This window comes from Plecotus auritus (assembly GCF_963455305.1).
Source record: "Plecotus auritus genome assembly, chromosome: 2".
In the NCBI taxonomy this organism is placed as follows: domain Eukaryota; kingdom Metazoa; phylum Chordata; class Mammalia; order Chiroptera; family Vespertilionidae; genus Plecotus; species Plecotus auritus.
Window position 1 is genome coordinate 199676790 of NC_137771.1, and position 25842 is coordinate 199702631.

Here is a 25842-nt window from a genome sequence, read left to right on the forward strand (position 1 = left end):
GTTATATTTGAAATGGACAAAGTAAGAAATATAGTGTGGATTCTGAAGGTATTTTAAAGATAGCTGTCATTTCAGGTTGAGATTTTAAGGGAAAGGTGGCAGCTAATTAGTTTCTTGAGATTTTGACACACAAGGTCAAATATCAGAAGTGCTTCTTTTTGCACCATCTTATGAAAAGGATTTTGTGCCTTTGGGTGGTACTCCCTAACCACATCTAGTTAATATGGGTATCTTGGGGAAAATATATTTGACATTGAATTTTAGCTGAGAGATAATAGAAGAGCTAGAGGATTAACCTCTTCCCTGTCACTCCCACCTCACATTCTCCATTGAAGGTTAATCTCTTCCATCAAACCAACAGTTAAAGAGAACATTAAAAGTATATACATATAGAGCTATAATGATATTAACTGTAATTTCAGAACTGCAAATTACCTTATTTATATTATCATTAGTGTCATGGTATACAGATTCATGCACATTGAAAGGAAATTAATTAGAAGAAATATTTTAATATTGCTGTTTGCCCTTTCTCTATAATAGAAGTGTCAACCAAATTCACGATCAACAATGACAGATGAAAACACATGTGTGCAATTGGTGCCAGCGAGAGCTTTATATGTATTACACATGCATGAGTCAACTTAGCCTTTCATATATATAAAATAAACTTGCTTAATTAGACCTGCTTTCTGATTTAGCTAAACTTTTTCCATCCCTGTGAAGCACCCCAACTTCTCTTTCAGGTAATTGTCAGCAACACAGCAGTAAATATCAACATGAAGCAGATTATTATTGTAGACCACGCAGGGGTAACAAAGGGTAAAATACTTAACTGTAGCAGTGTTTGACTATATTCTGCGCAGTGAGAAAACATGAAGTCATTTTCAAGGTCCACCATTTCTTACTTCTTTTCAGTTGGGTCAAGTTTCTAAACTTTCTAAATCTCCATTTTCTGGCTAATGAAAAGAAAATAGTATTCTACCGAGTCTCCTATCTATCTACTCCAGTACTTCTGTGAGGATCAAATGAGATGAGGCACCGGAAAATGCTTCACAGACATTTAGTTAAAGTGTAAAATGTTTGCACCTGGCTATAAAGCAGGTCAGGTTCCTGGGCTGAAGAAACTGCAAGGAGGCTAGTCGCTAGGGAGGGAGAGGAAGCTGGGTGTTGCTATGTGACGTCATTACCCAGCACCCACAGTGACCGTTTCAAGGCTGGGCTGGGCTGTGGGCTGGATTTTGCTCCATGGGGTCTTGACAGCATTGGCTGTGATTTGGTGGAGTGTCACTCCAGGGTGGTGGCGGGGCCTGTGTCCTACTTTGGGGAAGCCGAGTGTTGGTTTGTCAGCACCAGGTCCATGGTGCCATTTATTTGTAAATAACCAGTGCGTTCATGGCAGCTCCTGTGTTGAGCATCTGCCCCCTGGTGGTCAGTGCATGTCATAGCTACTGGTTGGACAGACACTTAGACTTTTATATACATAGATATAAGAACATATTAAAAGAACATTTATTAAATTATTAAAAAATAGAATTATTTATCCATTGATTCAGGAAATATTCAGTGCCCATTATGGTCTAGGTACTGTTCTAGGAACTGCTGATGAAGAAAGGAACAAAGTCCCTGCTCCCTTGTCCTTAATGTATGGCAGAATAAATGGAAAATAAACAGGCAAATAAACATAGACTACAATATCATATACAGATAATGTAATAAAGAAAAATTATGTAGGTGAGGATGAAATACTCAAGGAGTCTTTAGGATCATCAGAGAAGATTTACTTGAGGCAGCAACACTTGAGCAGAAATTTTTCATTCAGTCACTTGACAAATATTTATTGAACACTCAATATATATGTCACTATGCTTGCTACTGTGGGGTTGCAGAATAAGACAAGCTCTCTGGCTTCTGAGAACTTAGAATCTAGCAGAGGAGTGAAGACTACATAATATTTATTAAAGTGAAATGTGAACAATGTAAGAGGTCAGAAGAGGAAGCTATTTATTTCAACTCTAGTAATTAAGGAAGCCTACCAGAACAAGCTAGGCCTTAGAGAATGGGTGCATGGTTAGTAGTTATGGGTCTCTGTGTGAAAGGAAATCCATATAGGGAAGGAAGAACGCATCATGAGTGCCATAGAGCAGTTAGAAGCATGAAGGGTGCCTAGAAAACAAGAAAGGTGCTTAAAGGAGAGCAATAAGAATATTGTTTGGATTGACCAAAAAGGTCAGCTTTGGAAATTTAGCCCCTGAATACTCCTAACAGTTCAAAACAGCTCCTGCAAGCAAGAACTTTATTTGAAACCTTATATTCTATCTTTAAAGTCCAGGTGAAACTTGCATTCTATTATATCAATTCATCTATCCTTATTTTAATGTCAAAAATATTTTCTCCAAAACTCTTTGAGTAAAATGAACACTTAGGAAGGAATTCTGTATATACCCTGTGGCTTCCAGTAGCTCTGTCAAATCCAGGAGTGGGCAAACTTTTTGACTCGAGGGCCACAATGGGTTCTTAAACTGGACCGGAGGGCCAGAACAAAAGCATGGATGGAGTGTTTGTGTGAACTAATATAAATTCAAAGTAAAGGAGCGGAGGGGAGAGCAAGAGAACCGGATAGAACAGCCGGATCCGGCCCGCGGGCCGTAGTTTGCCCAAGGCTGGGTTAGACATTCATTTGGTTGGACATTCGAATTTTATTTTAAAAAGCAAGGATAGAAGAATAGAGAGTAATTATTCTTAAAAATTTTATTGGACCTAAATATTATTGGGTTTTTAATAACAGGCCCACACATTTGAATTTTTTTCATGTAGGAAACTGAAAACTAGTAAATGTTTTTCAATAGAGCATGAGCTTTAACTTTGCTCATGCTGTCTCCCACTCTGCGTAGAATGCCTTCCTCTTTCAAATCCTACCTATCTATTATGGTTCAGCTATTTGATATGATCCCTCCACTCAGCCTTCTGTGATTTCTATACCTGGAGTTCCATGGCAGTTGATCAGTAATACCTTGGCATTTACCACATTTCATTGAATTTTAGTCATTTTATGCACATGGCTCTATTTCCTGCAGAATAGAGGCTTCCACAGAGGAAATAAGAAATGCTTATAGAATAAATGCATTTTAAGAGCTCCCTGAAATGGAATCAGTAATCTAGTAGCAGGATGAAGAGTGTACCAGGGGTGGGTAGTGAAAGTGGTTAAGAGACTGTTACAATCGTTCAACCATGAGGTAGTGAGCACTGAACTAGGAAGTTGTCACTGGCTGTTACAAGTAAAAAGGAAGAGATAAATATATAACATCTCACAAAGGTAGAATCTGAGTATTTTACCTGACTGAGAAAGAGAAAGACATGCAGGAGGCTGAAATTATGGTCTATTAACCAAAATAGGAAATTTAAGGAGGGCTGATGTGCAGGGTAGATGAAAATTTTGGATTTTTGATATGTTGCTAATTGTGAGCATTATATGCAACTGCCAACTGGCAAGGTAGAACTATTCAACACTGGAAAAAGTTATAAATGAAGGGAGTTTTAAGAACCATATATAAGCGAGATTGGAGCTCATGGTGGTCTATAAAATTCCTGAACAAACTCTTAGAGATGGATTTGAAGAATGACAATAAGGAATGTCCATATTAAAAGAGGAGAGAAATAAAGGAAAGGAAAATAGAGAATAGGGAGTGAAAGTCAGGGAGGAAAGAAGAGAAGCAGGACATACTAGAAAAAAAAGAGTTTATAGGATGAGAAAGCCACATCCATCAGAGAATAAGGAGTTACAATGATAAGACAATTGGGAAACCTTCAGAGCTGTGGGAATAGAAGGAAGATTCTGGGAGATGAAGAGAATGAGGTCACCAAGTCTGTGGTTACACATGCTCACTGAGCTGTGTGTGGCTTCAGAAGTAGGGAAAGGCTTAGCATAGGCTGGTAGCCAGAGTCCAAATCAAGGGGGAACAGGGTGGCAATTAATGCCCTCACAGTTTTGTGCTCCTCACTTCCCCATCAAGCACCAGGCATTTCATTCTCTGTCCATCCTAGCCTGTCCTCAAATTCAGCATCAGGACCCCAAGATACTGACCTTCTTAAAATGATTATTTCTGTTCAAAACGTATCTGTCCTGTGTACCATTCCTTTGGAATGGCATTTTCCAAGTGTGTTCCACAACTGGTAGTTCTTCAAGATACTACTGTATGTGAAAGGACTCTGTGGTCAAGTAAGTCTGGGAAATGCCTCAGGGCATGTTAACAAGTCCTGGATGCTCTGATGAAAAGAAATCTTGTCAGTTTTGTTCAAACTACCAAATATTATGTGTTCACAGACTCATCCCCTTTTTATTGTCACAGTCACAAAACTCTTAGTGGCTCCAATACAGGGAAATTTTGCATTAGGGTTCTGGTGATGAATAACTAATCTGATAAGTGCATACATGTTTGGTATTAATGATTGTGAAAGGATAATTAACCTTTTAATACTAAGTATTTATAATTTACCAGAGAATTTAATGAGAGTATCCAAGAGAAAATTTAATGTGGGGAGTTCAGTATAGTGGATGCCATGTAGGGATTAAATTTTGGATTGTGTAGTATTTTAGACCTCTCAAGTCACACTGCCCATGTGGACAACAGCTACTCAATATCTCTATTATTTTTAGATCCCCAGCTAAATTTTATATCCTTTTTACTAGGGCTATTACCGTGTTTCGACCTCAGAACTTCAATCAGGTTTTCATCCACCCGGAGGAATGGAAAGGAGGAATACAGCACCGGGATGACATCATTTGTGCTGCATTTTTACCTCCACAAACGCTTGCTACAGGTAAATTAAACCTTCACTTGACAATCAATGGTGAAAGTTTGGTTTCTTTTATCTCACTCACTTAAAACACACACACACACACACACACACACACACACACACACACACACAAACAAACAAACAAAAAACTTTTCCCAACTGCAAAGTGAATCGATTTTTCGAAGAAGCAATTTTTTTCATTTAAAGATACTCTTGGTCCTTATTTCTAGGGCACCTGAGCCTGGCTACCTGGCTTTAGATCCTGTTTTCACCACTTGCAACTCATGGTATTGAGCAAGTTATTTAAATCAGTTTTCTATGTGCCGCAGGGCTAACAATAGTGTATCTATATCTTATTTTATAGTGAAGATTGAATAAGATAATTTGTGTAAGATTTACCTCAGTGCTCAGCACACAGTAAACTCATCAGTAAATGTTAGCTTTTTAAAAAAAATTTTTAAATTGATTTCAGAGAGCAAGGAAGAGGGATAGAGATAGAAACATCAATGATGAGAATCATTGATTGGCTGCCTCCCACACGTCCCCTACTGGTGATGGAGCCTGCAACCTGGGCATGTGCCCTGACTGGGAATTGAACTGTGACCTCCTGGTTCATAGGTCGGTGCTCAATCACTGAGCCACACCAGCTGGGCATAAATGTTAGCTTTTATTTTGATTGTCCTTTTTCCAGGAGCAGCATTAGGGCTCTTGGATACAAATCACACTTCTGTGGCACTCAGATGTTTTATAATGGGAATGTATTAACCCTTTGGCACAATGTAGTCAAAGTGATATTGGTTAAAGACTGGCCTCATGAAATGTCGACAAATTTAAGCTCTTAAAAGGATCCATGGACAGACTTTGATGTGACATATTAAGGAGAAACAGTCATTATTATATCATTTCTGGCCAAAGAAAACAATTTATAAAGGCAGATTGCACCATGAAATTAACAAGCCCATATTTTAACAGCCTACTCTTTTTTCTTTTTTTAGAATAAAAAATGTCATTGATTAAGAGGAATGAAAGCTTACAGGGAAAAAGCCAGGATAGCTATGAAGTGTTGCAATATGAAGTTTACTGCTCTATCTACACTTAAAGTTGCAGTGTTTTTTAGGACCTTCCAGCACAGCCAACACTGCTATTCAATTTGCTTTATAGCTGCTGGAAGTCCACCCCCGCAGGGAGTAGCTCATACTGGAGGATAATGGAAACAAGTAATCTGTAAGGCTGTTATCTGTAGAGCTGTTATTCTGAAGTGTCATAAAATACCACTGTAATTGGTGAATAGATAATGTCTTCATTCATTCTCATCCCATCAGTCCTATGTGCAAATGTTTGTTTAAGCCCTTTGAGAGCAGGACATTTCAAAATCATAGGAGAAGATGAGTGCTCTGATGGACAGCTAATCTGTGGAAATATATCATCCTTGGCCAATTTATGAGTTGCACAGGTGGCACTCCCCAGGACAGGACAGGACTTAGTATGTATTACTCTCTTCTCTTTTCAAATCCCAAGAAAGGCACCGTATGTACACCCCACTCAGACTCAGCTTTTCCCCTCTGCTCTTTACTGGATATTGACACTCTGCTCAGTAGGGAGCTGTCCTCATTGAGCTGCTGAGAGCAGAGACTTGGTCAGACTTAGCCTCATTAGTTGGGTTTTTCTATGTTCTCTGTGATGAGCAGTAAGAAAAGAATTTCTGCAGGGAAAACTTTAGGATTGGAGAAAGTAATATGCAACAAATAATATAGGAGGGAGGGAATGAAAAGAAGACACATGCATCAATGAAGAGATATAGGAAACAAACCTGAGAAACTTGATTTGGCTGCCCTCACTCCATTAAAAAGTATGATAATTATGAACACTTTTTCAGTACTTATAATATGCTAGGCACTATTCTAGGTACTTCTCATTTTGCACATCAACCCTAAGAAATACAATTTTAACCCAATTTTTTAGATGAGGAAATTGTGGCATCATGTAATTAAATAACTTACCCAAGGTTACACAGCTAGTAGGTGGCAGAATGAGGACTCAAACTCAAGTTGTTTAATTGCAAAGCCCTGTAATATTTTCTCTCTTTTCTGCATCCAGTTCCTGAGTAGAGGAGCTGGGAATTGAGAAATAAAAGAAAGAAAGAGACGAGACACAAAAATAGAAGGAAAAAGCTAAGACCGGGTGGGACCACTGTCCTCTTCTGAGGGAGAGACAGTGACCCAGAGCTGATGCAGCGTGTTTATTTTATACCCCCAAATACCAGGAAGTTTCACCAAAAGTCAAGACAAACGAGATTATTTGCCTTCTTGAGTAGGCCCGAGCATTCCTAGTGCTAGACTGGATTTATATATCAAAACCCACTTCCCGACACCTGGGCAAAGATAAGAGTCAATGCTGAGAATACATCTGCCTTTTTGGTAAGATGTGTAACCAAGATGCGGCTTTGTCTGTTGCCTTGGGTTCAGCTGACAATCATTAAGGAAGAATGCCCATGTGCCTTCCCAGGCGCTCTCTACACCTCACCCTTTTTTTGTTTTTAAGCTACTATAATAAAAGTAAAATTTAAACATCAAGAACAAAGCTCTGATATTAAAACAATTGCAAACACCAAACTACTTAAATGTTATCATTTTAAAACTTGAATGTGAAGAGCAAAACTCTGGCTATTAAATAATGACAAAATAATGCCAATGCAAAACAGCAATAAGAGAGAAATCAAAAACTACAGACATGTTAACATTTTTAGCTACTAAATGAAAGAAAGTTTCTTTTGCTGCTGGTGTATATTTACTCAGAGTCCTCGGACTTGGCTGCGCAAGACTTTGCAGAAGACTGGCAGCTAACCAATGCTAGCATAGGCAGAGACATGGTTGAAGAAGCAGCTTCCACTTATTGCTTTTCCACAATCTGCTGCGCTTCAGTCGTTAACTTCTTCAGCTGACCCCATGTTGGCACCTCAATCCCTTGCGTAGCTTTCAGTTTTCTTCTTATTATTCCACTTTGCTGTCATCGGGGCAACAGTCCTTTTGAGTGAAGGGACAAGGAACTTCTCTGGGTCCATTGTGGTGACGCACGTAACCCTCTGTCACCCAAATTGGCTGCACTGCTCCTTCTGGAAAGATACAAAACACAATCTCTTCCCCACATTATTACTGAATCTGATAAAACTCTTGTCTGGTTTGTGCTTCCTTCCACCTAGCTAACTTGGTGGAGACTATTATACAGGAGGCTTGATGGCTGTTCGACCCTGTGCATCGCAATTCAAAAAATTTAAAGTATAAAGAGCATGACTGAGTTTGTTTTGAGGTGACACATATCATCCGTCCCCCTTTTTGTTTTAGTAATTGCATTTTAAGAGTACAAGTGGTTCTTTCCACTATTGAATGACATCCATTTTGCCAGATTTGATTAGGTTTAAGTCCTCGGGGATTTACCCTTATTCTATAAAATAAAAAGATAGAATAATTTTTATCACACTTAATGCATACATATGTTTTGAAGATCGTAAGTTTTAAATTTTAATAAAAATTCTAATTGTATTATTCACTTGTCTCCAAAAATATATAGAGTACCTACTATGTGACAGATTCCATGTAAGATATTATACTAATGACTTCTTCTCATTGCTGTTGCTCATATTCCTCTAACTTTCTGGCAATTTATGTTTTCCATGCTGGCTCATATAGGGAGTTATGATGGAGAAATTGTTCTGTGGAACAACAGCACAGAAAATGCTCACTACGTCCTTCATCCCGATTACCAGAGGCTGCTACAATCAAAATCAGGTGAGTGCAAGTTTGAAACTAAAATAATGTGGCTGAGTCAAGCCACAGCAGGCCTGGTTGTTTATATATGTACTGTTACAGCTTGCTCCTAAATTATAGATGATTGGCTATAAGCGAAAGGGATTAGTGATATCGTTGTCTTGTCAAAGTGACTTTAAAAAATCCTTGAGATTTACTTGGCTTAGCAAATTCTCGTTGGCATGCCATTTTTTTCTCTTTATACTATATCGGTGCTTCTGAATTACTGACAGCAGGGAGCAGGCTTCTCATTTCTATCTAGTTTAGTTGTTGCCAATAAACTTCACCAAATTGCCTTTGAGTGAACCTTGGGTACCCTTTGGTAAGAAAATGGGAACTCAGGTGCACTTGATTGGCTGCTCAGGCTCAGTCTAGAGCTTGTATTAAATATTATGCCACCTGGAAATCTTAAATTATTTCTTGTTTTAGAAACTTGTGGGAGCATTAGATGGGAGTATATTGTATTTTATGGGAAGTTAGCAGAGCACATGAATATTTTATACTTAAGCAAAATGTCTTGACAATTCCCTTTCACATTTTATTTTAGTTTTGTTAGATACGAAAGGTTCTTCCCTAGACTAATTTATTCGAGTAATGAATATGTCATTTCTCATGGCCCAGCATGGTTCTCTTGTCTCAATTGGGTAAACTCACAAAGGCTGAATTGAACCTTAGGAAAAGACTGATCATTAGATACAGTTTTTGTTTTTGTTTTTGTGTGTGAAAAGTTGAGGGACTGATTTGATCGGAGTAAAGAAACACAGTTAAGAGATTTAGGACTTACTAGCCTGCAGGTCCCAAATTCTGACCTGCTTTATGTACAAGGAGCTAACTATTAGGGCTCATCTGAACCCTCCATGGAGAGGATGGAATTCTGCCTCTTCCTCTATATTGGCCTTCAGGAGAGCACCATATTAGTCTTATAGCAAACCTAACTGTGGTGACAATTAAAACATAGAGATAGAAAAGAAGGAAAAGCAGATAGCATCAAGTTTCTAAAGACACGAGAGGCATTGCTATAGATTTCTTGCCTTAAAAATTTGAAGATACTTCTGTATAGATTTTTCATAAATGTGTGAAGACTATTCATACATTCTAAGATGAATATCCCTAGTTTTTATTAATGTAGATTGGAGATAGTGTCATGAAATAATCAAAATCCCATTAGGAATGTCCTCTCCAAGGTGACTCACTAATAAATAATATTGCTAAAATGATTATTTAAATATATTTAAATAGTTATTATGTCTCATCTTTATTAAATTATTTGCAAGATTAATATTCATGATTAATAAGCTGAAAATGCTATGATAATAGAATCACATTTATCTTGAATATATCAAGATCTCTAAGATGTGACTACAAAACAAGGTACTTATGAATTCATATCAAGGGAAAACTCTGTAAGTGTGTACGGAATATGCAAACACAAAGGCAATCAAACAATCCTCCAAGTTGGGGTTGAGAAAGTGAATAGCAGAAGGCTGGATGGATATTGAGTGGAAACCTATTCTGAGACTTGATGGGGCCATCTGATACTGTGATGAAGTGGGCCTATTGTTCATAAGCATTTGTTTGAAAAGCAGATGTTTCTGTTCATTAAGACACCTGGCTTTGTCTCTGTCACAAATACAGAGCCTCAAGAGCTCCTCAGTGCTGGGAGGAGCGGCTCCAGCCGGCCCCCAGCAGAGCAGGCTACCCTGGGAGCCAGCTCCTCTGAGACTGGCACTGAGTGGGATAATGCTGTGATGAGGCTTTGCTTCCTTGAAGCCAGAAAAAACATTGCAGCGACAGGTAAACTGTGTACTTCTATTTTGACTGCAGAGTGCTTTGGTCTATTGTAAAATGTTGGAAAAGGGTGCAATAAAAAGAATTCAATCTAATTGTATCTAAGCACTGTAGAGTTTGACTGTGTCTAGCTGACAGTCAGTACTGGGCCATGGGAGGTCTTGACCGTGAATGAGGTTACGGTTCTAGAGGATGGGTCCAAGAATAGGAACCAGACTAGAAGCCATCAGCAATATATACAGTATTGCATATGCCAGAATCAGAGTGAGAAAAACTCTGGCAAGCTACTTAATATGGGCAACAATCAGAATTGGTGTTCCAGCCATGACATGAAGAGGTTTGGTAGGACAGAGGGCACAGTAAGAAATACGCAATATCAGATGCTATATCATAGAATTGTACACTTGACACCTATACAATTTTTATTAACCAATGCCAGTCCTATAAATTTAATTTCAAAAAATTAAAAAGAAGAAAAATGCTCCAAATATATGAGGTGAGCTTAGGTCTACATGCAGCAGAACGCAGGAGTCCAAGGCTGACAGCACTGGCACCTGGTTCAGATGGGCTGGGAGCAAATAGTGAGAAACTTGGAGATTGGAGGCAATAGCAAAATTTAAAATAACTGCCTACTTTTTGTCTTAATAATTTGGAGAGGAACTTACACTTTGGGTATCTTTACCAGCTGTGCATCAGAGTCCTGGTTAGAGCTTCTGCTGAGAGGTATGTGAACACGGGTGCTGCCACATCATTTACTGTAGTTATTTAATAAAATACAGATGAAATAAACATTTTCTTAATTTCTCCTCTGTTTTCAATGGCTATGATATCTTAGTGTTGATTCAGCCTGTGCTTACCCAAAATAAAAATATCCCTTTGAGAATAATGCATATTTTTTACTTTTTATCTAAAATATATATATATATATATATATATATATATATATATATATATATATGTTAAAAGTGCTTTTTCTTAACATTAGGAATCTAGACATATATGTGTTATATGTTTAAAACAACATATCTTTTATATGTTTTCTTTTTAAAAATATATACATATTTTTTTATTTATTTCAGAGAGGAAGGGAGAGGGAGAGAGAAATACAAACATCCATGATGAGAGGATCATTGATCAGCTGCCTCCTGCACACCCCACACTGGACCCCCAATCAAACCCTGACCAGGAATCAAACCATGACCTCTGGTTCATAGGTCGACTCTCAACCACTGAGCCACACTGCCTGGGCTGCACTATGTTTTCTATATTCGTTTGTCCATATTCAATTTATAAGTAGAAAATCTGCATGATTTTCATATAAAATTTTTCAACATTAAAACTGACATTTATAATCCTATAAAGCTTTAGAAGCACCGTGGAATATTTAGAGTAGACTTTGAAACATATTCTAAAACTTTCTATTTTCTGGAACTCACTTATACTCACAATATGAACTATTATCCTGAAATTGCTCTCCAGACTAATTCTTCTTAATGTTATCAGTGTTCCTAAATTGTTTCCACTGAAGCAGCTACATGCTATTATTTCTACTTTAAACAGATATGATTGTTAATCGGCAGTACATTTGTGAAGCAAATTGAAAGTCATTTACAGATTTATCAAATAATAATAGGAACTTTGCCACAGAATAATTTAGATAAAGTGCTTCTACAAAGCATATTCAAATGGAAAATGAAAGGTTAGTTCTAGGCCTATGAACCAAAAAAGTGTCTCATGAGAGCTTACAATAAATTATTGATTAAAAATTTAAAAATAAGCTCATAAATAGGATTCTAAGCTGTGAATGCCACAACCTTTTGCAGCAAGGATTCAGGATCTGGAAAACGGGCTGCACTCAAATGAATACACTAGACAAGAAATACAAATTTAGAAGGCATGGGGGAACAGGCGGAGACTTTACTCTTTAGTGGAGAGATTCTCTGAAACCCGGACCCATGAACTTTTATTTACTAGAATACACATTTGCCCTTTAGCAAAGCAAACAGGCATATCAATGGTAAAGTTTGGTAAACAATAAAAGGATTATCAGGTTAGGATTGCCTTCAGCCATTCAGCCAAAAGCAGGGCAATATTATGCTGATTTTCAGCCCTTGCTGAATATCAAAGTCCATTAGCCTTCCAGTGGACTTCTTGCATAATTATGCTAACTGCTTGTCGGTCTTAGCCTCCAGCATAAGCATGCTGCTATACAGAGAAATCAATGATTATGCTGCTATTGCTACATATATGCAGCCAGATCTATGCATAAGGAGCTTTACTTCTTTGGTATTTGTGTCCAATACATTATGAAAAAAGTTGGGTTTTATGTAATCAGATTATCATCAAGTTGCAATTAATGTCTTATAAGTTTATTTGAAGGAATAAATTAATTCTGTCTAAATTTTAAAAACCCAAATAATATCAAAATAATGAATGAAGGAAAGGGAACTAAATTTAATGGAGCATCTTATATGTCCTATTTCATTTAATATTCAACATAACCCAGTGAAGTTATCATAGAGTTATCTCAATTTTATATTTGAGAGAATTAAAGTGCTGGGAATTGATCTCAGGGCTACCCACCTCTACAATGCCATGCTTTCACAGGGGAAGCCACTGAAGTTGCTTCTGTAATCATTGTAGTCGCAGCTTCCTAACTAGGTGATTCTTTTCCTGTCAGGAGGTGCTAACTTGGTGTCATGTGGAGGATCTGGGTATGTCAGACTCTGGGATACATTTAAGAAACAACTTCTGGCTGAATTTTTGGCTCATAGTGGTGTTGGATCTATTATTATGGCTACTGATAAACTGAATCGATACCTCGCCACAGGAGATCTTGATGGATGTTTGAAAATCTGGAATATAGAGGTGATTTGAAAACAGTCTACATCCACTTTATTATTTTTGACTGTCTTTTGTTGCAGATAACTAGGAATCTAGTCTTGTCTGTTTCCTAGATAAAAGAAGAAATATTCATTCTGAGTATTTTATTTATTTTTACAGCAATTATTTTTAATTTAAAAAATTTTAAATAACCGTTGACAATCAATATTATAGTAGTTTTAGATGTATAGCATAGTGGTTAGACTATTTATATAACTTACAAGGTGATCGCCCTGGCAGTCTGAGTATTTTAAAAGAAACATTTACATGTATTGAGTAGAGACTTCTTTTATTTTTTTATTTTTATTTTTTTTTCAGAGACTCCTTTTAAATAATTTATAGAGAAAACCAGATTTTCCGTAGTATTAAAAATCTTTTCTTAACATATACTCAAGTCAATCACCCAATTTACAAATGCAATATTGTCAGTAAGGTAGTGCAGCATCATTTGAGCATAGATAATTTGGATATACCTTCTCTGAAACAAGACTTTAAACATAATTTAAATGGAGTACTGGTCCTTCACCTAACATTATTGTCATCCTGAATTAATGTGGGATTTTTGTGTCACCGATTACCTCATCAATTTTCTAATAATATTATAAAGTTGTATAATATGTGACTACCTATATCTGATAAAGTTCCCCTGTTATCAAATAGCTGACTTTACTTTTCATTATTTTCTTTTCATCTTTCCTCTCCCCCTCTTTCCTTTCTTTCAATTTTTCAAGTTAGATCAGGTAGAAACCGTTGTTTGTTAGTGTCATTTTTCTAACCTCTGTTACCATGAACTATTCTTTTGCATTTGGATCACAGATTATTGTTCCCAAATGGACCTACTTTTCATTCCTGTATCAGACTTTTTAAAAAAGAAGTATTATGTCACTGTGATAATTTCATATTTGGACTCTTTAAAATTCTGGCATTTCTTTTTATTCAGGAGTACTGTCTCAATTCTAGTAAGAGCAAAACCACACAGGCCCCAACTCTGATAAGATCGTTCCAACTGCATGAAGACCAGATAAGTTCCTTAGAGATGTGTGAGCCGTGTGACAGTTTGCTGATTGTCTCATGCTCTACAGACTGCAGCGTTTGTGTGACTGATGTCTGCGGCGCACCTGTCTACATCTTCGGTCAGGTAGAAATATTGCTTGTTTATTATTCTAGTATTTACTTGACATTTAGTATGAACTTGGGCTGATTTCCATTTGAATCTCATCAGCTGTTGATGTTCATTAGTCACGAAAGAACTGACTTCCATTCTGGAGCTGTAGCTTTAGGCATCTCTCGTCCTGTTTACCATTAACCATGGAAGTTCCATCCAGTGGAGGACACCAGAGACAGGAAAAGATGGTCTGTGCAGCTAAACCATTAACCATGGCATCTCTCATCCTGTTTACCATTAACCATGGCAGTTCCATCCAGTGGAGGACACCAGAGACAGGAAAAGATGGTCTGTGCAGCTAAACGTGTTCCAGTATTTTTGAGAAAAAAATTCTCCTCTAAAATAAGTGGATTCTTTCAATTTCAAAATTGAGTAAAAATACAATGTGGAGAATATTAGCGTGTTATATGAAACAGATGACTGTCACTATCAAGTAATGATCATGGTAATCAAATAGAACATTTTAGAAAAAACAAACCTTGCTCTTCATCATCTGTTTTACTCTTGTGAAAATAATAATAGCTAACATTTGTTGAGTTTTGCCTGTATTCCCGGGGTACTGTTCTCAGATCTCTATATGAATAATCTAATGTAATCTTCACAATTGCCCATCCATTATGGAAGAGCTTTCATTAGTACCGTTTTACAGGTGAGGAAACAGAGGTACCGAGCTCACAGAAACTAATAAATGGTAGGGTTTTGCTTTCAACTCAAGCTGGCGTATGTCAGAGTTCATGCTTTTTAACCCTGTGCTCCCATGAAAGTAAATTCTCATTTGTAGAGGGAAAAATACCAAAGTGGGGGAATGGACAAAAGGAACCATTCATCTTCTCACATCTCGGTTCTTTATTCAGTTTGTTTTTATGGGACCTCTGCTCCTGTTCCTTTTGTGCCCTTGGGAACAAAATCTTGGTTTGATCTGTTTCAACCAGTACTGTTTGAACATGGTGGTGTGAGGTTACAGAGACACTTTCATTTCTGTCTGGCTGGTTGGCTTGGTTCCATTCAGCCACCTCGGGTGCCATTCTCATGCCGTGAGAGTACAAAGCAGTTCTCTTCGTGTTGGAAGACAAAGGCTGTTGTTGTGCTATGCGTGAAGTCAGTTTGATGATGTCAACCTGTGTGGAAAGAACTCTGTACAGCCCTTCAGGATGTGAAGGGTGAGGGTAAGTCAGAAAATAATCTGGGGAGGTGAACCCACGGTTGGCCGAGTACCCAGGGAGTCTCAGTGTAACGCTCAAGAGCGGCATTGTCTCTTCTGCTCTGCAAATGAGGCATGTGCTGAACTTTCTCAGGGAGAACAGCATCTGAGTGGGAATCAAATGAGTGTGCGTAGGTGTGTAGTGAGTGAGGCAGTGTGGGGCACGCTGGCATTCTGAACACACAAAGAGGTGGAAAGCAGTTTCGGGCAGTTGAGAAGTTAATGCAATGCCAACATTGTTGTACAGACAGGCCACATGGGTTCACATGAGATGAGGTGAGGTTAGAATGACAGGTAATCAAAGCATCATCAAGCGGGTGACATCTGGAATATAAGTCTCCCAGTTGGGGTTGAAGCAAAAGTAAGACTCTTCTACGTATGTGTGGGTGCCATAAAAACTGTGCCCACCAAACAAAGTCTGTACCTAAATTTTATTTTAATTAAGAAGTATGTGCTAGTAAACTGTTCATTTTTATGCCTTGATATTTTTCCTTAGTTGTTTTGTAAATGTTATGCCCAGATTTCGTGATCCCCAAAGACCACGAGGGAGCCGAGTCCGATGCAAAAGCAAAGAGCCTTTAATCGAGCTAGCTCGAACTCAGTCACACACACACACACACACACACACACACACACACACACACACACACACCCGGCACAGTGGCGAGGTGGAGAGAGAGCCCCAGACCCCAAACGCGCTGATTTATAGGGGGCCTGGGAGAGGTAGGAGGGGTGAGATAGTGTGGCCTCCGCTGATTGGTCGGGGTCAGGTTGCACATGGGGGCAGGGCACGGCTTACTTTCCTCTTGCATTTCTACTGGCTAATTCAAAAGTGTGGGTTGGGCTCTTGGAGAGGTTCTAGGGCGGGAACCTGACTCCACCAGGTGGAGGACATGGAACAAAGGGAATATGGAGTCGGTCTCTCCCCACCCTTTCATTCCCCCCTTGTCTTGAAACTTACAGGCCCAATCATGGGTCGGTTTGTATTTCTACTGAACAACATTCCTGGGTCACGAGGGTACACCATCCCAAATTCCCTGCACTGATAAAATCGGAGTCCCCAAGTCTTCCCGGTGTCCCATCCGGTGGCCTTCCTTCCCTCTCCCGTGAAGGAAATGCTCATGGGGTTACAGTGGCTACAGCCTCTCGGGGGACAAGGTGGGGCAGGCGGCCGTCCAACGGTGATCAGGTCACCCTTCCTCGGGGCCTCCCACCGAATGTGTCCAGTTGAGATGCATGACCAGGAAGCACAGAAATAGTCTCCAGTGCCTCCACAAGGGTTCTTTTCCCGGGGCCAAGTTCGCAAGTGCTCGGGGCAGACGTAGAAATAGGCGGTCCTTAATGGTTTTGAGTCCTTAATCCCTGCGCCTATTGCAGCAGCTGTACAGTACGATGGGGGGTAGATTCTGGGAAAGAGAGTCTGAAGGTCCACCCGCAGCTCAGGGAACCAAATGCCTTTGGGATGGGCTTGAGAAGTCTGATTGAGAATTACCCCTGAGTTGGTGTCTATAATTTGCCAGGTAACATTATAGGGAGTGTGGGGGCTCCCGCTAGCAGGAGTGATCGCGAGTAAGGTTACCAGCATCAGGCAGGCCAAGCACGCCGTAGCTTGAGCTTGAGCGGGTTGCGTTGATCTCGATCGATGCTCCATTTGGTGACGAAGTCTTCCCGGATCACAGATGGGTCCGCTGACCGGACGTGAGTGTGATGGACCCAGGTCACGGCGCGGTCTACCTTGAGAGCAGTGGGGGTCGTCAGCACCACGACGTAGGGACCCTTCCAACGTGGCTCAAGGGTCTCCTGACGGTGTCTCTTGACGTAGACCCAGTCCCCGGGCTTATACTGATGAGGAGTCGGGGCTGGGCCGGTCTCGTAGATAGCAAGGAGGTGCGGCCAAATGTCCTCGTGCGCCCTCTGGAGCCCTCTCAAGGAAAGAAACAGTTCTTGACTTTCAAATTCTGTAAGAAATTCGGCTTTAAGGTTAGGTATAATAGGAGGTGGCTGGCCGAACATGATCTCATAAGGAGTAAAACCCAGGGTGTAGGGGGAGTTCCTAACCCGGTAAAGGGCATATGGAAGGAGAGCCACCCAGTCCCTGCCAGTCTCCATGGTCAATTTGGTAAGGGTCTCTTTTAGAGTTCTATTCATCCTCTCTATTTGCCCTGAGCTTTGGGGCCTATAAGCGCAATGCAATTTCCAATTTGCCCCAATGGCCTTGGCCACTGCCTGTGTTACCTGCGAGACAAAAGCTGGTCCATTGTCTGACCCTATCTCAGTGGGAAAACCGTACCTGGGCAAGATGACTTCCAGCATATACCATCACCCCTTCTCCTCCTTTGCTTGGGGAAGCTTCCTAATGCACTGTAACTCCTCCAGGGAATATCCTGGCTGAACTGGCAGAACTGGGTCTCCTGGGTCTGGGAGCTGTAGGGCCATGGTGGGGATCGGAGAAAGGGCTACTGCCTTGGCCGCCTGGTCAGCCCTGCAGTTTCCTCTTGCCACTGGGTCGTCAGCCTTCTGGTGTCCTTGGCAGTGTATGATGGCCAATTTAGCTGAGAGTAAGTCGAGTATCTCCTGTTTATTCTTTATAGTCCTCCCCTCTGCTGTTAGTAACCCTCTCTCTTGGTAGATTGCCCCATGAACATGAGCGGTGGCGAATGCATACCAGCTGTCTGTGTAGATGTTGAGCCGCTTTCCAGCTCCCAGTGTCAGGGCCTTGGTGAGGGCCACAAGCTCTGCTCTCTGGGCTGACGTCCTGGAGGGCAGAGCCTCTGCCCATACAGTGTCCGTTTCAGTGACTACAGCTGCACCTGCATACCTGCTCCCATCCCGTACGAAGCTGCTTCCATCGTGAACCAGGTGACATCTGCATCTGGAAGGGGCTGGTAGGTCAGGTCCTTCCGGAGCCCATGCACTTGCTCTAGGATTTCCAGGTCCTCATGCAGGGCCTCGTCGAAGATGGTGGGCGAGTTCTTGAACCCCTGAGGCAACCAAGTCCACGTCAGTTGTCCACTGTAGCCCTCTTCCGGATCATGCCACTCGAAGGCGAACAGGGGTTTATTGCAGGGTGTCAGCGGTAAACTGAAAAAGGCATCCTTCAAATCTAACACAGTATACCAGACACGGGAGGGCACCAGAGAGCTTAAGAGAGTGTATGGGTTGGGGACCGTTGGATGTATGTCCATAACTCTTTTATTTACATCCCGGAGGTGCTGTACTGGCCGGTAGTCATTCGTGTGGGGCTTCTTGACTGGCAGGAAGGGGTTGTTCCAGGCAGACTGGCAGGGGACCAGCACCCCTAGACCCCTCAGTCTCCGAATGTGTGGCTGAATTCCCCTCCGGGCTTCCTGAGGCATGGGGTACTGTTTGATTCTCACCGGGCCTTCCCCTGGTTTTAACTCTACCAGGATTGGGGCCCTGTGGGCGGCGAGCCCCACTCCCCCTGTCTCCGCCCAAGCTGTAGGGAACTCTTGCAGCCATTCGTCCGTGCTGCCCTCTATTGGAGAGGCTTTTTGGTGAAGCAGGTACTCATCCTCCAGCCTTATGGTCAGGACCTGAATGGGGTGGCCCTTGCCATCAGTAACCTGAGGCCCCCCTTGTCTGAAAGTTATCTGAGCTCTGATCTTAGTGAGCAAGTCTCGTCCTAACAGTGGGTAGGGACATTCCGGAATTACCATAAAAGAGTAGGATACCCAGCCCATCCCTAAATCCACCATTTTTCGGGTAGTCCATGAATACTGGCTATTACCAGTTGCCCCTTGTACCCAAGATGACTTATTTGTTAATTTTCCTTGAGGCATACGGAGGACCGAGTGTTGCGCTCCGGTGTCGACAAGGAAGTCAATGGGGGTCCCCTCCACTCTAAGAGTTACCCTGGGCTCGGGGAGGGGGTCCGAACCCCGACTCCCCTAATTACTCAGTTCATCTAGCTCAAGGACCTTCACTCGATCCGCTTCGCCTCCCTTTTTGCTGGCTCTTTTTGGGCACTCTTGTTTCCAGTGCCCTATCTCCCTACAGTAAGCACACTGATCTTTCTGCAGCTTCCGCCTCCTGCCCCGGGCCGTCCCCTTACCGTCCTCCTGGTTGCCAGCGAGTCGGCGGAGACGGCAGTTCCGTTCCTTGGAAGAGTCCACTGTGGTGGCGAGCAGGATCTTAGCTAGGTCTCGGGTTTGTTTGCTGCTCGCAGCCGCCGCAGCGTGAGCCTGCCTTTCTTCCGGGGGCTCCCTGTTATTATACACCTTCTCGGCTACCTCCAGTAGGTCCTTTAAACTCTTCTCCCCCAACCTATCTACTTTTTGCAGTTTCTTTTTAATATCCCCAGCCGATTGGTTTACAAAGCTTATGATCACAGCTGCCTTGTTTTCAGGAGCTTCTGGATTCATGGGAGTGTAGGTGCGGTATGCCTCCATGATCCGTTCTAAAAAGACAGCTGGAGACTCATCCCTTTCCTACTGAACATTCCCTACCTTGGCCAAATTAGTTGGCTTTCTAGCAGCCATTCAGAGACCCCCCATTAGAGTCTGGCGGTAGACCCGGAGCCTCTTCTTACCTTCTGCCATGTTGAAATCCCATTCAGGCCTAGTTAAGGGAAAAGAGACATCTATCTGGACCAGGTTGGTGGTTGGGTTCCCGTCCATGCCTGGAAACACTTTCCGGGCCTCATTGAGGATTCTTTCCCTCTCCTCAGTTGTGAACAGGACCTGTAAAAGCTGTTGGCAGTCATCCCACGTGGGCTGGTGGGTGAAAAGGACAGAATCTAACAGATCAATAAGCCCTGCTGGCTTCTCAGAGAACTTAGGATTCTGAGACTTCCAATTGTAAAGGTCACTAGTGGCAAAAGGCCAATAGTGATGGGGTTGATTGCCATCTGCATCTGGGGGTCCCGCAGCTCATAAAGGTAGGGTTTTAATAGTGGAGTCGGGGGCTGTGACAGACAGTTCCCTCTGAGCCCTTTGTCTAGTAAGAGGCGGGCTTCCCACTGGAACTGCAGCCGCTCCCGGAACTCCGCCCCCAGCCGCTCCCGGAACTCCGCTCCCCATGGTGTCTGCTTCTCCTCTCGTGGAAGGATCGCCCCCCCTGTGGACTCCTAGGGGGCTGATATGAGGGAGGAAAGATTAGTTCCTCTTCAGTTCCCCCCTGAAAGACAGGGTAGAGGGGAGCTGATGGCGGGGTGAGGTCCTTCTTCTCCTTCACCTTCTCCATTTCCTGCAAAGCAAGTATGGGTTTCAGCTCCAGGGGGCGCGGGGACAGAAAGGGCTTAAGCCAGGAGGGTGGATCTTCCACGAGGTCCTGCCAAGTAATAATGTAAGGGAGTTGATCAGGATGTCCCTTCTTGGGCTGAGAGACGATGTCCCTCACCCGGTGGATGGTGGGGAGGTCGAAGGTCCCCTCCGGCGGCCACCCGACACTAAAAGTCGGCCACTCCCTAGAACAAAAAGTTTACCACCGTCCCTTCCGGACCTTTACACTAGGTTGCTAGCTCTTCCCTTAACCTCTTTGAAATGATCAACCATAATGCTTAAAGGAGTGGTTTGAGTCTGTCCCATGATGTCCGTCAAGAGAGTCCACAAGCCCTGGCTGGTTTGGCTCAGTGGATAGAGCATCGGCCTGCGGACGGAAAGGTCCCAGGTTCGATTCCGGTCAAGGGCATGTACCTTGGTTGCGGGCACATCCCCAGTAGGGGGTGTGCAGGAGGCGGCTGGTTGATGTTTCTCTCTCATCGATGTTTCTAACTCTCTATCCCTCTTCCTTCCTCTCTGTGAAAAATCAATAAAATATATTTAAAAAAAAAAAAGAGAGAGAGAGAGTCCACAAAACAAAACAGAAAAACACAGACGCAGACAAACAAAGGGCCCTTGAGACAAGCTTTCCAATGCGAGTCTGTTGGAACAAAACTGATAAAACCGAAAGTGCGGACGACGGCCTCATGCCATCGGTGGGAGCGACCCACCTCGTCCCAGAGGTTCGAGGGGAATACACGTCCCTCCTGAAGGAGGATCGGGACGTCTCCCAATTTCTCCCACCCGTGGTCCTCCGGTGCGTCCACCTAGACCGCTTTGGGCACTGCCAGAGATCCAGAAATGAGCTCACACAAAAGAGACAAGGAACAGACAGACACCTACCGTGGCCAGTCAGACTCTTCAGATCGGGGGTCCCTTGAGGGTCTTGGGGATCCCAGACAAGCCCCCAAATGTTATGCCCAGATTTCGTGATCCCCAAAGACCACGAGGGAGCCGAGTCCGATGCAAAAGCAAAGAGCCTTTAATCGAGGTTCTAGGGCGGGAACCTGACTCCACGAGGTGGAGGACAAGGAACAAAGGGAACATGGAGTTGGTCTCTCCCCGCCCTTTCATAAAGTCTTTTGTATTTTGAAGGGCATCAACCCCCAAAACCCTGAATGAAAATTATTATTTTTTTTTCCTGCTGTGGAAGACAGAAAAAGAGTCACCAGAGTTGGGGTAGTTTTACAAAGTCAAGTCTGGCAAAGCGGGGCCAGCTGTGCTTTCTAGTCCCTTCTGCTTGAGCTGTTAAAGGTGTTTTTAAGACCTTTTAAAAAAAATCAATCTGTCTTGCCCTGGCCAGTTTGGCTCAGTGGATAGAGCGTCGGCCTGCGGACTGAAGGGTCCTGGGTTCGATTCCGGTCAAGGGCATGTACCTTGGTTGCGGGCACGTACCCAGTGGGGGGTGTGCAAGAGGCAGCTGATCGATGTTTCTCTCATTGATGTTTCTGACTCTCTATCCCTCTCCCTTCCTCTCTGTAAAAAATCAATAAAATATATTTTTAATTAATTAATTAATTAATTAATTAATTAAAAAAATCAAGCTGTCTTGAATAAGGGTGCTACTTGTTCCAAGGGATACAGGGGACTAATGCAGGAAAGGGGAAGGGAGGGAGGAAGGATGGAAACAGAAAAATAGCAGATACTGGAGAATAGTAACAGTGAATGTCCTTCTCCGAGTGTGTAAAAAAGAGACACCCTTTTACAGTAAGATATGGGAAGCAGGCAGAAATATGTAGATAAGGAGAGCCATTTAGTAAATATAACTAGGATCAGAACAATTTTTACTGAACAAACTTGATTTGTAAAGCATAGTGCCTTTTTGCCCTACATTTGAATGACACATTTGTCTTTTAGTTGAATTAATTCTGGGTTAGCAGTTATAAAACAGGAGGAAAGCATTAATATATTTTAAGTTCCCATGTTAAAACTTAATTTTCAAATCACATACAGTCTGATTAAAGTGTTTAAAATTTAATGCAATGTGATTCTACATATTTCATGAAAGAAGTGTTTTTAATCACTGTGAATCACTTTTACAACATAGTTATTGATCAGAGATTGCTTTTCAAGTTAGATTTGTAAAAGTAAGTGGTTTTGTATGTCTATTTATAGAGTTGGAGAAATGGGAGTGGAGATGATTTAACCACAGAGATACATTTATCCCAGGAAACTGTCAGGTGATTGTGGTATAAAAAGAAATTAGACACTGTGTGCAGTTCTTCAGTGCCTCTCCTTAAGCACTCACCACAGTTGGATTGTGCAGAGTTATTTTATTGGTACCTCTCCTCTTCCTGATCTGGGGGCCAGTGACTTTGTTCCTATTCACCCAGTGTTTAAAATTTGATTTAGCTGCCCTCATTTAAAAACGAAAACATTTTATATAAGATCCAGATTTCTTGCTTCTCTTGAAAAAGAACATGTCATTCCCTGAGAGTACCTGTAGAATTAATTCTCTCTAACTCAGTAAGGCCGAATCTCATTTGCCGCTGATCATCTTAGGTGAGCCTTGGTTCATTCTTTGGCATTATCTTCCTGGCCTCTGTCAGCATTTCACTCTGCATGCCCTTTTGGCAAGGTTATCAGTTTGTAGGTCAGTCAGACATCCTGGGGATGCCTGATGTTACCTTTCTGTCACTCTGGCTATGTTTTCTGGTGCATTCCTGTGTATACAATGTGAATTGATAGAAGACAAGGAAATGGATTCTATATTTAAAATATAAAATAGATTGTCATTGGTATTGTCATTTGGGTATATGGATACATATTAAGAATTATAGCCAAGATCTGGAAAACCATTATATAACATATATTTTCAGGGAAGGGTGCTCGATATTTTAGGAAATAAAATGAAAAGAAAGTAGTTGTATAAAAAATTAATCTGACAATTCTTCAACAAAAGCTTTTTTTTTTTTTAGTAAATATACATCTTGCTATTCAGGATTTTAAAGCAAGAATTTCAATTTTTTGTAGTTCATTATTATCTTTTCAGGGATTTTCTGTTTCTATGACTCACTTTCTACCTTTATTAAAGTTACATGTATGTGTCTTATCCTCCCTTATAAGACTGTAAGTTTTTGGAGAACAGAAACCGTGTCTTATTCTTTTATTGTGTGTGTCCCCAAGACTTTAATTCATAGTGTAGCATATGAATGTTCAAGGAAAAAAATAAATCTCTTTGTTTTTATAGGCAAAGCATTGGCAAATTGAAAGCTGTTTTTCTCTCCCTAAGAAGGATAATAATTTAATGGAAAGTGAGATTCAAGAAGAAAGCATAAGGGAAACTGCTTCACTTTCTAAGGAGGAATCATGTTTAGACCCAACAGAACATTCTCTACTTGATAAAAAAGACAAAGATGCGTCAACATACAAGTAAGTAATTTTAAGTGTTACCAAGATGTCAACTGGTGTCTAGACAAGACCTAGGTGAGATTGGCCCAAACTCCTTTTGTACTCTGTGCAATGTCCAATGATGACCTTGAGATTTTTCTAAAATTGGGGGGATCGATAGGTTTGTGTGTGACAGGGGGAGAATGTATGTCTTCGGGGTTATATGTGGTTCTGATTTCTTGCCTCCATTGAATTCTTGATTTCTATTCAGTGTCTTCAGTCCTTTGCTTCTGCTCTATCAACAATCTACATGTGGAAACTTGCCTCTTTCCTCAAAAACAATATGTGTGTGTGTGTATGCATATATGCATATGTCTCAGAATGTCTGTCAGATTTTAGTCCTAGTTTTGGTAACTTTCACAGAAGTTTCTATGACAGAAGTTGAAAGAGATCAACTTTGATTATTAGACATGACTCCTGGCCTTTGAATGCTTCTGGCCTTTCCTTCCATGCTCTTCAGCCTTTTCTTCTCTTTGCACCACTCTGCTAGATCCCATTGTTACATTCCTCTTTCTCTCTCATGCCAGGCAGCTTCAGTTATTCCTTTTGTTTCCTATAGTCTTGCTAACCCATGCTCTCTTAATTTTACCTTTTACATTAAACAACTATTATTTTTTGAAAGGATGCTTTTAGTCATTGTATTTTCTTTAATCTGAAGGAAAATTTTTTGCCATACGTATACAGGATTGTAGAAAAATTGCACACAAAGTACAGAGTTTCTATAAACCCCACCTTACCCCACCCAGTGTCTTGCATTAATGTGGTCCATTTGTTACAATTGATGAATCAATATTGATACTTTATTATTAATTAAAGTCCATAATTTACATGAAGGGGGTACCGTTGTGGGTTCTTTGAGAACCCCACTCAGAGACCTCAGCATTGCACATTTACAAATCAATGCATCTTTGGCCAGTCTCCTGTGGCTCTACCCCTCCCTGCCCCCCGGTTGGGGTTACCTCTGGAAATACACATCACCGTGTTTTTCTGTTACAGTACACCTGCTTTGGCAGGCCTTCCCTCTTGCACAACTCCTCCAGGGCTAACTTCCGCTTGGCCAATAGAAAGCTCACGGATCCTCACCACACCAACTGCTCCCTGGTTGTCCCCTCACCTGGGTAGCTCCGGCCACAGCTTTTTGCCTGTAGACTTTGGCAGGCATTAATGAGCCTGTGTCCCTCTCATGATTTCCGCCGACAACGCACCTTAAACTCCTTGACTGACTGTGTGAATGCAGGCTAGAAGTGAAGGGGAAGCTTCCCTCCACTCTCTCTGGAGTGGGCCTCAGTGAACACTGCCTCCTCTCCTCTCTTACGTTATTGCATATTTGGTCTGTTTATATCCTAGAAAGGTGGTTGCCTGGGTTTCACCAGGTTCGTTTTGGAGCGATTTCAGGAATATGGGGACAGGTTTTACTTCTTAATTAATTATTTTGCTTTCAGACCTTTTGGACTTCTGCTGACAGGGAAATAGAAAGGGAAACAAAGCCCCTTTAAAACTTTCTGTTGCACTAAATTACATTTTGGTATTTGT

The 25842-nt window shown here is 41.5% G+C and overlaps 1 protein-coding gene across 1 annotated transcript in view; it reads left to right on the forward strand.

The window, feature by feature from the left end:
* Positions 1 to 25842, forward strand: part of WDR49 (WD repeat domain 49) — a gene marked incomplete at its 3' end in the record, with an annotated part of 152809 nt that overhangs the window by 95681 nt on the left and 31286 nt on the right. Inside the window, 6 exon segments of the mRNA XM_080654711.1 lie at positions 4691 to 4821; positions 8487 to 8585; positions 10239 to 10397; positions 13072 to 13259; positions 14215 to 14412; positions 24110 to 24291. Of these exon segments, the coding sequence (XP_080510837.1) occupies positions 4691 to 4821; positions 8487 to 8585; positions 10239 to 10397; positions 13072 to 13259; positions 14215 to 14412; positions 24110 to 24291 (957 nt within the window).